This window comes from Lepus europaeus, chromosome 11 (genome assembly GCF_033115175.1).
Source record: "Lepus europaeus isolate LE1 chromosome 11, mLepTim1.pri, whole genome shotgun sequence".
Lineage (NCBI taxonomy): Eukaryota > Metazoa > Chordata > Mammalia > Lagomorpha > Leporidae > Lepus > Lepus europaeus.
Window position 1 is genome coordinate 75997674 of NC_084837.1, and position 14742 is coordinate 76012415.

Here is a 14742-nt window from a genome sequence, read left to right on the forward strand (position 1 = left end):
GTGTGGGCAGGAGAGAAGGGAGGGTGGGAAGTATCTCTGTGTTCCTCAGTCTGCATATATGAAATACATGAAACTTGTATAACTTAAATAAAATTTAAAAAAAAATTTACAAAAATTTTAAATTAAAATAATTTCTGTATGTTTTCTTAGGTACAATTCATATATATGTTTTTCTCAGATGAAATTTTTAGAAAGTTATTTTTATTTAATCTATTCAAAAACACTTATATTAAAATCAAAATGTGGGGCCAACAGTGTGGCATAGCGGGTAAAGCCACCGCTTGCAGTGCTGGCATCCCATATGGGTGCTGCTTCAAGTTCTGGCTGCTCCACATCTGATCCAGCTCTCTGTTATGGCCTGGGAAAGCAGTAGAAGATGGCCCAAGTGCTTGGGCCCCTACACCTAAATGAGAGACACAGAAGAAGTTCCTGGCTCCTGGCTTTGGATCAATACTCCTCTGGCTGGTATAGCCCTCTGGGAAGTGAATCAGCATATGGAAGATCTCTCTCTCTCTCTCTCTCTCTCTCTCTCTCTCTGCCTCGGCTTCTGCCTCTGCCTCTGCCTCTCTGTAACTCTGCCTTTCAAATGAATAAATACATCTTTCAAAAAAGTTTAAACACTGAGCCTGGCGTTATGGTGTAGTGGATTGAGCTGCTGCCTATAAAACTATCATTGCATATGGGCACTTGTTCAAGTCCTGGCTGCTCCACTTCTAATCCAGCTCCCTGCTAATGCACCTGGGAAAGGAGCAAAATATAGCCCAAGTCCTTGGGCCCCTGCACCATGTGGAAGACCTAGAAGAAGTTCCTATATTTTGGCTTCAGCCACTTGAGGAGTGAACCAACAGATGGAAGATCTCTGTCTCTCTGTCTTTCTGTCTCTCTCTTGGTAACACTGCTTTTCAAATAAATAAATGTAAAAAAAAAAATAAAATGCTCTGACACAAGTGATAGATGATCCCAGGAGCTGTCTAATTTCTGTCCATATTTGTGGTAAGATGAGCACTCCACCTGTGTGAGTCCCAGGACAAGGGTCTCTTTGTTGTTCGGTTCAAGGTAGTATTGTGTTATGTGACTACCTATGAGTTTAATCAAGTAAATATTTCTTCTTAAGAACTGATGGGACACTAGACATCTGAAGGGAGAGAGAATGGTGGAGAGCCAGAATTGAAAGGTCTAAAAAATGTAATGAAATAATTTTGGAGGGAACTAAGCAAAGTGTCTTTTCCACAATTGTTTGGGAGTGGGGCCTAGAAGTGTGAGTTCATTCTTGTTTCCGTGTGTGTGTGTGTGTGTTTGTGTGTTTGTGTGTAGTATGCCTCCCCCTTCTCTCTTTGGTTTCCACAAATTGTCCTGAATTGGTCATTGTTCTATTCAAAAATGTTTAGTTTGGGCTTGTGTTCTCTCTTGTGTTCACCATTGGGATTTAAGTCCCTCTACAATCAGGTCTTAGAAAACAGGGATGCCCTTGAGTTATTTCTAACAATCTAATAGACTCATTGAGTGTAGAAAGTAAATATAGGATGTTTCTACTATATGTTATTTTCCTATCTTGAAGAAGTCTCATAGACCTAAGCCAGAATTTCTCAGGGGACATTTTCAACCTGAGTATAGCTAGAGATATTTTCAGTTTTGCTAGATTCATGGTTGTGGCCAGAATTGGCCAAGAAGGAGAGCAGAGAACAGAGATAAACATGTCCAATCACATTATTTGTCTCTGGTCCCCAGTAATGAGAGACTAGATTACAATATCAGGGTTAGGTTCTACTGTTTGAGCAAGAGAGAAACAAATTATACATAGTAGATAATCCTGCTAAAGAAATATAAAACAGGATGCAAAATATTTTAACTAAACGTAAATAAATTGATGAAGAAACCATATGACTTAGACACTAGAAATATGTTCTCTTTTCCAACGATCTTAATTCTTTAAATATTAAATAATTAGGCTGGAATATGATCTACTCACTCAGATTTAAAATATTAATCCATGATTATGGCTTCTAGTTTCACTCATGTTTTATTCATACTTAAATTTTAATTCTGTCACTTTGCATGAGGCTAAAAGTAGCCAAAATATGAGAGCCTCAAGATAAATAGAAAAATTTTAATGCATTCTTACTGTCTAACTGCATTTGAACTCTCAACTTTCCCAGAAAGAACAATGAGAAAATTCAAGGTTATTTTACATTACTGCTACACTCTGTATCATCTATATTTTATTTTAAATATTATAAAATTTCAAGTCTGCGTTTAGCAATACACTTTGCTGTTCCCTTTTACTCACTCTTCTCTTCTTTTTAGTAATACAAATAACAAAAGTAGATTGGAAATGTACAGCATTGTTGGCAAACTAAACTTTATTAAATGTTTGATTTTATCTGTTATAGAACATGAGAAGCAGCGATTATGCAAGAGCACCGATTATATGAATTTGCATTTCAAAGTGAAATGGTTTTATAATGAATATGTGCGTGAACTTCCTGCCTTCCAGGATGCTGTGCCTGAATACTCCCTGTAAGTAGTGATTGTCACACCCTCCTGTTTGTTCCCAAACTCAGAGTCCTGTGAATTACAGCTGGATTGTGCATCACTAAAATCTCTTCACATAGTCTTCATTTCCATGCAGACATTATTCTTACACAATCATCATTAAAATATTTACATTCTTTGAGAACCATATTTAAGTGAATTATGTTGTATTTTTCTAGTAATCCTTACTTGAATATTAGCCTCAAAGAGAAAAGAATACATTATGGGGTATCCCTCACTTGATGAAATTGTTTCCTGTGAAAAGCACTAGAACATAGATTTCTTTAAAAAAAAAAGGCTGCTTATATGCTGACATTTATATATATATGAATGTTAGTACAAATTATATTTAAAAATTTATATTATAAATATATATCATCAGATTTTCCCTTTCATTTAAATTTACAACTGTCTCATAAATTCATATTTCTAAAAGAAAATTAACAGATTACCGTCTCATAAATGAGCCTCTGTGAAGCACATTGATAATCACACAGTCATGCTGGTGGCACCCTGCCTCTGAGGTGTGTCAGATTCCGCCTCGTTCTATTGAAAGCCAGACACTGCACTGCAAGGCTGTCGGGTAAGATGACTAACATAAGGACCTTACCTTGAAAGGAGCTGTTGACAAGTACAGCAATCATGACAAAACAATGGCAGACGCTCGATGCAGTAGTAAAGATGCCTCCTGGGACACTGGCATCCCATGTTGGAGTGCCTGAGTTGAAGTCCCAACTTCTTGTGGATTCCAGCTTCTCTCCCACTCGCATGGGAGACCCAGATGAGTGCAGAGAGGCCGTTCCCTGCCTGCTGCAGGCATCTCTCTCTCTTCCCCTCTGTCTGCCTTTCATCTAGAAACAAATGTTGTTTTAAAAAATAGCAAGGCAAAATGAAACAAGTGTTAATTTCAGGAGCATAAAGTGGTACTTGGGGTACTCCGCATGGTACTTATGGGTAGGGCAGCATTTGATGTACACTGTGAAGAATTGGTCAGATTATGGCAGGAACAGGGAGAAAAGGTTTCAGGTGGTAACAGAAGTTATGAGCATAATTATGGAGTTAGGAGTATATGGGCTATGATCCATGGGAAATAGTGTTATTCCAAAGAGGTATGTTGTATTTTTACAAAATTAGTGTAAATTGATACAGGAAAAGTAGTTTTGAACTAGATTTATGTTCATAAATGCTGTGAAACTTATATGGTATTTAGTAGGCATTGTGGGAGCTGGAAGAGATAGAGAATGGGGGATGGAAGATATATGAGCCAATGAACAACATTATGAAAAGATTAGAGCAATCGTCTAGTATAACTCTTCTCACAGAAGATTGTAACATAAGTGATACAAGTTAAAGTTTATTCTACTGGGAAAGTGAAGAGATCTTGTTTAAAGGATATAGACTTCCAGCTAGAGAGGAAAAAGAAGTTCCATTGATCTACTGTATAATATGATCAGTATGTTAATAATAATAATGTATATTATATTAATAGTGTACTATATTCTTGAAAATTTGAGTAAATAGTATGTGTTCTCACCACACACAAAAAATCAAAGTATATAAAATAATGCATGTTAGTTAAATTGATTTAGTGATTATAAAGAGCATGTTTTACACAGCAAATATGTAGTTTTGTTAATTAAAAATAAAAATATTAAAAATAAGATGAAATCATGTTCATTACATAAGAAGACTATACTAACAATATGGAGTTGTTCCAGTGAGAAAATTAAGAGCAAAGACATGAAGAAGAGAAACTGTGAAAATGAAACTACAGAATTTGTCAACTAGATACATATGGGGTTAAATGTCAGAATTAAAGATGAAATACATGAGGAATAGAGTTAAAACAGAGCAGTTATTTGCCAGATACATTGGCTTCTGGTTCTGTCTAGAGTTATTACACTAAACTAAAATTAGACTCAGATGCTCGCTCAAAAGCCAGATACAAAAAAATGAATAAAATTAAGCAGCATCAGAAAAAAAAAAAAGTAGGCACTGAAAAGCTAAGATCCCAGAGAAAAGAGAAATTCACTGAGCTGAGTAATGTTCCAGTCGCAGCCTCTCTCTCACGGCCCCCACCCCTGAATGTTTGCCACTTTGCAATACTGGGCTTGGAGGCCGAACAGCACAGTCACTCAGAGCTTACAGCAATTGCCTTGAGCTGGAAAAACAAATATTGGTGTCCAGGACTTAGACTTTTGGGACCAAGATTCCAGAGAAAAGTGAATTTGACAGGAGCACAACATTGCTTACAGTTTCTTTTTGAGGCGGTTTCTGATTCCTGATCTCACCTTTGCGGAAACTGAAGCAGAACCAATCAAGTAGAAAGCAGGCACTGAGAGGCAGGTGCCATGGCACAATAGGTTAATCCTCCACCTGCAGCACCGGCATCCCATATGGGTGCCAGGTTCTAGTCCCAGTTGCTCCTCTTCCAGTCCAGCTTTCTGCTGTGGCCTGCTGTGGCCTGGGAGAGCAGTAGAAGATTGTCTGAAGCCTTGGGCCCCTGCACCCATGTGGGAGACCGGGAAGAAGTGCCTGGCTCCTGGCTTCGGATCAGCGCAGTTCTGGCCACAGCGGCCATTTGGGGAGTGAACCAGTGGATGGAAGACCTTTCTCTCTGTCTCTCTCTCTCACTGTCTGTAACTCTACCTCTCAAATAAAATAAAATATTTAAAAAAAAAAAAGCAGGCACTGAGAGTTTTAAACCTGGTGGAGACTTCAGCAACCCCACTGTGCTGGAGGTATACAAGTTCAGGATCAAGGCTTGTACAGAAGAAGGAAGACTCTGAACACCCAGGCTTTCAGATGAGCACCCTAGAGATATGGGCGCACTGGAAGTAGACCAGTCAGAAGCTCAAATTTGTCCTGACCAAGGTCATGGCCCTGCATTCTGTCTACAAAGAACAATTTAACTCCTTCCTGGAGGAAACGATCAACTGATGGTCCACAGTTGTTAGACAATGTATAATGTTAAACAGAAAAGGGCTACTAGGAATGCATGGCTAGTAGCCAAAGGGGTGAGGGAGGTACAGCAGACATTAGAAAGTTATTAGACATGGACTTTGGCACATACTTTAAATGTTGGAGAATTTCAACAGAAAAATAATGAAATCTGTAAGAAGAATAAAATGGAGCTTACAGAACTGAAATAAAATGAGGAATGCAATAGGTGAGATTAAAAACAGATTATGCACAGCAGAAGAAGGACTAAAGTAATTGGAAGATAAATTTGGAGAAAATATACAAAAACAGAGAAAAACTTAAATGTGTAAAATATGGAAGAAACAACAAGAGTTGTACAGGACAAAATATAAAAAACTAACGTGAAAAGAACTGAGTGCCAGAAAAGGAGAAGAGGAAGAACAGTATCGGAGCAATAACAGAACTGATGAAAACCATGACGTCACGGTTCAGGAAGTCCTATAAATGCCAAATGAGAGAAATGCAAGAAAAACGCTATTGATACAGCATAGATAGATGCTTACAACCAAAAAGAGGCAAGCTAATAACATAGATCAGACTCGAGGAGGGAAGACATGTTACCTTCAGAGGATCTGCAGAAACACTGTTGGCAGAATGATCAGGAAAAGTGACTGGAGCCAGAATACAATGCAATGTCATCTTTCAAGTCCTGAAAGAAATCAAATAACAGAATTTTATAAACGCACAATATGTTTTTCAAAAACGAAGCAAAATAAAGACATTTACAAAATTCAGAAACACAACAAACCTGTTTCCAGCACACTCTCAGACTTAAACCGTGCTTTAAGACCGAAGGAAAGTGACCCTCAGTAAAAACATAGTAGCTTAGGAGCTGGTGCTGTGGTGTAGTGGGTAAAGCTGCTGCCTGCAGTGCTGGCATACAATATGGGCACCAGTTTGAGTCCTAGCTGTTCTACTTTTGATCCAGCTCTCTGCTATGGCCTGGAAAAGCAGAAAATGGCCCAAGTCCTTGGGCTCTTGCACCCATGTGGGAGACCAGGAAGAAGCTCCTGGCTCCTGACTTTTGATCAGCTCAGCTCTGGCTGTTGCAGCCATCTGAGGAATGAACCAATGGATGGAAGACCTCTCTCTCTTTCTCCCTCCCTCTCTCTCTCTCCCTCTCTCTCTTCCTCCCTCCCTCTGCTTCTCTGTAGCTCTGGCTTTCAAATAAATAAATAAATCTTAAAAAATAGTAACAGAAAAAAATAAAAATGATTAATAAAAAGCACTAGAAAGGGTAAATAAATGACTAAATTTTAAACTATATTAAGTTTTAAAATAAAAATGATTTTTATAGACTAAAATATAGGTAGAATTAAAATACAAGACAACAATAGCATGAAAAAGTAGCCAGCGCTGCGGCTCAATAGGCTAATCCTCCACCTGTGGCACCAGAACCCTGGGTTCTAGTCCCGGTTGCTCCTCTTCCAGTCCAGCTCTCTGCTGTGGCCTGGGAAGGTAGTGGAGGATGGCCCAAGTCCTTGGGCCCTGCACCCTCATGGGAGACCAGGAGAAGCACCTGGCTCCTGGCTTTGGATCAGCATGGTGCGCCGGCCACAGCGGCCATTGCAGAGTGAACCAACTGAAAAAAGGAAGACCTTTCTCTTTGTCTCTCTCTCTCTCACTGTCCACTCTGCCTGTCAAAAAAAAAGAAAGAAAGAAAGAAAGAAAAGTAGTTAATACATTATAAGATCCTTTAATTGGGAAGTAGAAAATTCTGATTTTAAAAATCCTCTAACATACCATAGATGTGTGTTGCAGAGCACAGTGTAATCACTTAAAGTATAGTATGATACTGTGTGTTAGTAAGACAACTGGCAAAGGAACAAAAAAAATAATTGCAGAAAAAGAGAATTTTTTTTTTAAAAGCAGGCAGGAAACTTAAAAATGAAGTGTAATTCTTGAATTTAAATAGATTAGCATTCTAATCAAACAACTAGTAACATACTATAAAAATATTAAAACACAAAATATCGTGCTTACTAATGAGCCATCGAACTGTGAAAGAAATTTGAAAGAAATCTGATGCACCTATACTAATATTAAATAAAATAAAAAAGAATTGAAAATAAAATATACTTTGAATGATAGAAATATTTCATGATAAGGATGAATTTCACCACATATATCACTTTTCAATTTGTGTGGATTATAAAACATATACACATACACACACACCCATATGTAGAAAACCTATAACATATAGGCAAAACATATAAAGCAACAATTTTCAAAAGTAAAAGGAAAAATCAACAAATACAAAATTCTAGTTGGAGATGATATTTCTTCAGCAATGGATTGAAATACCAGACAAAATATCAGTAAGAACAAAAAGTTTTGAACAATAATACACTTGGACATTTTTGTTTGTATCTCTGTATAAATCTATATTGATTATCCAGAAGAGAAACAATTTTATAGACATTGTTCACACACAATGCACACTGTGTATGTATGTGGATACTTTAAGTGTTCTTATTAAATGGAATTAAAGGTAAGCTTATTTTGGTGCAAAAAAATGACAGTGATGCATAATTTTTCATACTATACACTTTTGCAGACCCTTCATACAATTTCTAAACAATGACAAAATAACCAGTGTTGCAAGTGAATATGGTACATTTACCAAAGTATATTATCTTCTGGGCCATAAAGCCCAGAAATAGCCTTAAAATTCTAATGAATTTTAAAGGACTGCAAAGATATATTATGTATTCTCAGACCACCATGCTACTGAGGCAAAAACCAATTCCAGGAAATGGCTATGAAATCACCAAATAGAAAAATTAAGCAGACTATTCTAAATAACTCTTGAGTCATATAGAGAAATAGTTTGTTATAAAATATGTTAACTAAATGCAAATAAAATATAATATACTGAAACATGTAGAATACAGTTTAAACATAAAAGAGAGGAAATTCATGTTTTTAATTATATATGTGTGAAAGAAAGAAAAACAGGAAGTCAGTAATATGAGCATCTATAAGAAGAAGCTGTGAAGACAGCAAATCGACTAAAAAGAAAGAAGCGAGAAAATAATTGATATTATCCAGAATAAAAATAAAATAAGGAAGTTAAAATAGGAAATATTAGCAAAGCCACAAATTGTTCTTTTTAAATAGATTTATTTATTTATTTGAAAGGCAGAGTTACAGAGAGGCAGAGGCAGAGAGAGAAAGAGAGAGAGAGAGAGGTATTTCATCCTCTGGGTCACTCCCCAATGGCTAAAAAGGCCAAAACTGGACTGATCTAAAGCTAGGAGCCTAGAATTTCTTCAAGATCTCCCATGTGGCTGCAGGGGACTAAGGGCTTGGGCCATCTTCTACTTCTTTCCCAGGCCATAGCAGAGAGCTGGATTGGAAGAGGAGCAGCCAGGACTCGAACTGGCACCTATTTGGGATGCCAGCACTACAGGCAGAAGGTAAATATCCATTATGCCACAGTGCCAGGCCACACAAATTTTTTTGAAAGGGTTTATATTATCAAAAAAGAAAGGAGATGTCACAAACTACCATTGTTGGAAAAATGGCATTGTAGAGACTTACAGAGATAAAAAGATAAGAGAATATATGATTGAATATTTAGAAATGTGCAAATTCCTTTTATAATAGAACTTATTAAGCTGACATAAGGTCCAGTTGGCTACCAATGGAATTGTTTCAAATGTTATGGAATACCAAAAGCATTACATAAACTGTTCCAGAAATGATGGGAAAAAATTCCCAGATCATTTTTGAGGGTTAGTACATCATCACTACTATTTTTTACTGAGAATATGACAAACAAGGACAAAAACAAACCAATTTCTTGCCTAAACATATGAAAAAAAAAACCACTTAAATGAGGTAATAGCTATTAGAATTCAGTGACTTAAGAAAACATTAACATAGTATCACCAAGGGGAATCTATTCCTATAATAGGATAGCTCAAACATATTCAAAAGATGGATTGATTGATTTATTGATTTTAAAGGCAGAGTGACAGAGAGAGGGAGAGACAGAAAGAGACCTCATCCATCCTCTTAATTCCTGAGATGCCCATAGTAGCTGGGACTGGACCAGGCCAACGCCAGGAGACGGGGCCCCACCTGGGTCTCCCTTTTGGGTGACATGAGCCCAGTTACATGGGCTGTCATCTGTCATCTCCCAGGTGCATTCACAGGAAGCTGGAGCAGAAGAATGGAGTTGCCAGACTCAAGCCAGGCGTTTCAGTATGTGATGTGGGGTAATTAACCTGCTCTGCCGTAACACCCACCCCGGAATAAAAATTTTTAACCATTTAACGCAGTTTTCCACATTTAAAGAATAAAGAAAATTCCTGCAGTTGTACTAGGCACACAATATTTTGATAAAACTTTTCCAGCTTCACCTGATATCAAGAATGACACAGGTGGCTGATGCTGTGGCACAGCTGGCTGCTTTGTTTCTGACCTAGCTCCCTGTAATGGCCTAGGAAAGCACAGAAGATGTTCCAAGTGCTCGAACCCCTGTTACTCATGCAGGAGATGCAGATGAAGATCTTGGCTCCTGGCCTCTGCCTGCCTCAGTTTCTCTCTCTCTCTCTCTCTTTCTCTCTCTTTCTCTCTCTCTCTCTCTTTGCAGCTCTGATTTTCAAATACATATAGTCTTTTTATAAAAGAAGAACAAAATACATATGAAAACATTTTTGTTTAACATCATTCTAGATGTCTCGTGCAGTGCAACAAGGCAACAAAGAAACAGAAAAGTGTAATCATTGTAAAAGCAAAATTTATGCTATCAGTATTTGTCTAAGAAATGTGCATTTGGAAAATCTAAAAGAAAATACACAAGAAAGCCTAGAAATTTGAAAGTATGTGAAGTAATTTTATATAAATGCTACTTCAAAATGTTCATGGAACATGTCATTGAAAGATATTTAGGGGCAGGTTTTATGGTGCAATGAGCTAAGCGATTTGGAACACTCACCGATCATATCAGAGAGCTGGTTTGAATCCCAGCTACTCTTCTTCCAGTTTAGGTTCCTTCCAATGCGTCCTGGAATGCAGCAGATGACAAGTGCTTGGACACCTGCCATCCATGTGGGAGACCCAGATGGTATGCTGGGCACGGCCCTGGCTGTTGTAGGCATTTGGGGAGTGAAACAGTGGAAAAAAGGTCTTTTCTAGTATCTCTGCAAATTCTCACAATAGCCTGGGCCAGAACAGCCAGAGCTGGGATGCAGGAGCTCAGTCCAGGGCTTCCACATAACTGACAGGGAGCCAGTACTTGAGCTATTACTGCTGCTTTTCAGGTCGCACATTAGGACCCCGGAATTGGAAGCTGAAATTGGTAGCAAGAGCAGAGACTGAAAGCCAGGCTCTGCCATATGAGATCTAGGCTTCCCGAGTGGCTTCTTAACCATTGTGCAAACATTTCCCCCGGAAGGAGATCTTTGATCCTGAATTACTCTCAGACAGGAAAAATAACAACATTCATGCAGGTGATATACAAATGATATCTTTTGTGTACCTTACATTATTAATTTTTTCAGGTGGTTTGAACCTTTTGTCATGCAGTGGCTAGATGAAAATGAAGATGTGTCAATGGAGTTTCTTCACGGAGCCCTGGGAAGAGACAAAAAAGATGGGGTGAGTTCAGATTCCGTTAGATAACTTATTGCCATGGCTTTATCACATTGCTTATTTTTAAGCTAATGGTATTTGATAGGCTTGTTATTTATTCAGTTTTAGAACCTTGGTAACAAAAGTAACTTTTAAAAGGGGCTTATTTTGTGAATGTTGGATTAACATAAAATATATTTGATAGGGTATATTGCCACATTTTAATAAATAAATAGCATAAACCAGCCATGCCCATACTAGGCCATTAGCCCTTCCACTTCCTTTATCAAAGACCACAGTTACCTTACCTTTCTGTGAAACACTGGACTCTGCCTTCACCCAGCTGCATTTGGGTACCCATTATCAAATTTAAAATGCAATTCAAAAGGCTGGTCAGAACCCTAGAGAACTGCTTAAATTTAAAACAAAACAAAAATAATCAATCACCCTTTACTCCAATATTCTTTTCTTTTATGAGCTGATATGAATCTCTAAGTTCCTTGGGCTTGTATAACACATTCTTCTCACCCTGGAGCCTGTCCAGGATTTCTAGATTAGAAGTGCATAACTCCACCCCCAGAGCCTTTGCAGCAGCCCTCAAAGTCCTCAAGGACAACTCACTTTCTAATCTATCTTAATGCTTGTGGCAAAGAACAAGCATACAAAAGCCAGCCCCTCCATTCAGCAGTGGAAGAACCATGATGTTAGCTTCATTACATGGCCCAGAAACATAGGTGAAGTATTTCGCAGTATCTAAGCATTTTATTCTGAGAAATGTAATACCTGATGTGATTCAGTTGTTTATATGAAATATGAGGATTCTTTCCACATCCCCTCTAATGACCTTGTTGCAATGGTTTTGCCCCCTCTCCCCTCAGTTCCAGCAGACATCCGATCATGCCCTCTTCTCTTGCTCTGTGGTTGACGTCTTTGCTCAGCTTAATCAGAGTTTTGAGATTATTAAGAAACTGGAATGCCCTAATCCTGAAGCATTATCTCACTTAATGAGAAGATTTGCAAAGGTACGTTAAATGGATGGACCTTCTCCTTTCTGGCATGATGACAGCCTTAAAAATATTGTTGTTTTGTATTATGGTTCTCCTTTGAAACTGCTTTCTCAATTTAATTTGAATTCTGTTCAAATAGGGTTCGTAGTTCATATATTTACAATCTGATTTCCTGTACTTCCTGTTTATCTACTGGATTTCTCAACTATTTAAAAAGATTGATTGATTTGAAATTCAGAGCTACAGAGAGGGAGAGACAGGCAGGGAGGGAGAAAGAGAGAGAGACCTTCCATCTGCTCTCCAGATGGCCACAGTGGTCAAGCCAAAGCCAGGAGCCAGGAACCAGGAGCTTCATCCAGGTCTCCCACATGGGTACAGGGACCCAATCCCTTGGGCCATCTTCCACTGCTTTTCCCAGGCCATTAGCAGGGAGCTGGAACAGCAACTGGTGCCCATATGGGATGCTGGCATCACAGGTAGTGGCTTTACGCACTACACCACAATGCTGGCCCCTGGATTTGTCATCTTAAAAATAAATTTATTTTTCACATTGATGACTCAGTCGTTTATAATTAAAGAGATTGTCATGGGTGGCCAAGTTATTTCTGTTTCAAATGCAGTGCTCTCTCTCTGAAAGTAATCCTTGGCATTTTATATTTAAATTGGCAAATAGTAGCAGACACTGTAGCATAGTAAAGCGATGTGGGACTAGGAGTCATGAAAACTGACTTTTGATTACAGGTCGGCCAATAACCACAGTGTGAGTCTAAAGAGTACGCTTAGATTTTATTAATTTGGTTTTGTTATTTTATGGATTAATTTTGATAAACCAAGTTTCTCTCATGGCCTCATCTCCTACTAAGATCGAAGGCTTCTTCCTCTGTGCTCACTTTATTGCCAGCGTTTCAATGGAAATATAATAAATGAAAGAAGTCATTTCTATACACCAAATCTTACTCCAGAAAATCCATATAATACCAAAGACCACATGACAGAAACTAAATGGAAGATGACACAAAGAGAACACACTTCAGCTTCGATCATGGTGGAACCTACAGAAAACTGGGTGCAGGGAAGCCTAGTGGGAGCTAAAATAGACGGAGGCTTCACGGGAAATGCCTAAGTCACAGACATGTGAAGTGAGGAAAGTAGTCTGAGCCAAGGAATACAGGGGGAGGAAAGGAGGCTGAGCACGGTGACACGTGAGGGAGAGACAACCCTCTGTGGGAGAAGCAGGAGGAAAGATGGGGAGTGCGAAGGAGGACCCAGATCTTCAACAACCCTCCCTTCAGTTAAAGAACTTGACACCTAATCTACACATCAGATGTGAGATTTAGAAAACAATGAACAGGCAAAGTAGCCAAAGGTATTCTGTAGGAAATAGCAAAGACTTTTAGGTAGACAAGCTGTCAGCCTAACTGTGTTAATTATTTTATTTCCCTTGAAATATTTTAAGCTCATCATCATCTCTACTAATTAGGAAGGTGGGAGAAACCTGCCACATGCTTACATAATTGCTACAATTTATTTGTTTGGATCATTCCTTTCTAGAGGGGCCTTTGCTTGGTAGGACAGGATTAGAAATCCCCACATGGTGAAACCTGCCGGTGGATTATTATAGAAATTTTCTAAGTCATTTCTTGACTAACAGTTGCATTTTGGGTGAATGCCAAGAAAAGAATGGAACAGAGTCGTGAAGGAAAGTGTTTGAGAAAATGTGCCATGGGCCATTCTTGATATTCTGGAGAACTTACAATAGAAGCAAAAAACATATGAGAAATTAAAATTTTCAGACAGGATATATATTTAGTAACATGCTATTATCATCATATACAATATTGGAAATGTAAGTTGAATTCACTCTCAGAATATAACATAATAGCAGGTTATGGTAGGTAGGAGACAGGAGGGGCATGTGAGAGTATGAGGAGGCTGAACCAGGATCCGTAGATCTGAGCTCCAGTCCACACTCCACCTTTTTGTAGATCCAGCTCTGAAGCTGAATCTATGTATGTTGAAACTGCTGAGTGTATAATCAAATGGACAGCAGGGAAGTACAAAGGAGTGAGAACCCCCCGAAAGTATCAGAATCACATCCAGGAAAACATTCTGTTCTGAGGCTGTAAGAAAAGAATTTGACCCTGTGTTATCACTGAAAATTTTGTTTTATTGGTACAATAAAAAATATCTAATCGATTAAAATATTTTACCCATGGAAATTCAATAATGTACAATTATTATCATAAGGAAATTATATAATTAATGAAAAACATTTTCCAGGAAAGTATAAATCAGTAATTTTCTTTGGAAAGAAATTCTGTTCCGTGAGAATCATTGCTAACAATCATGCCAGCATTGCTCTTTATAATTCCCTCAGTGGCTTGCAATGTCAAATCAAAAGCAAAATCAATTAAATATAGAATATAAACTAAGCATCATTCAAATCCATCTTAGCACTTTAGCCTATCTGTAATTTGTATTTTATGTAGCAAAGTCGTTAAACATGAGAGTTTGTGAGTAATATAATTAGCCATTTCCCAATATGTGCCCATTATTGGAGTTTCATTATTTTGTTGGATGTGACCATGTCTATTGAAAACCCAATCCTTCTTAGAGCTGGGAATCCTTGAGACAAAAT

At 38.1% G+C, this 14742-nt stretch overlaps 1 protein-coding gene across 2 annotated transcripts in view; it reads left to right on the forward strand.

Moving 5' to 3' along the window:
* Positions 1-14742, forward strand: part of UNC13C (unc-13 homolog C) — a 632546-nt gene that overhangs the window by 466323 nt on the left and 151481 nt on the right. For both annotated transcript variants that reach the window (XM_062204781.1, XM_062204780.1), the window contains 3 exons: positions 2391-2517; positions 11028-11124; positions 11976-12119. In XM_062204781.1, coding sequence (XP_062060765.1) covers positions 2391-2517; positions 11028-11124; positions 11976-12119 — 368 coding nt within the window. The remainder of the gene's footprint in view (positions 1-2390; positions 2518-11027; positions 11125-11975; positions 12120-14742) is intronic.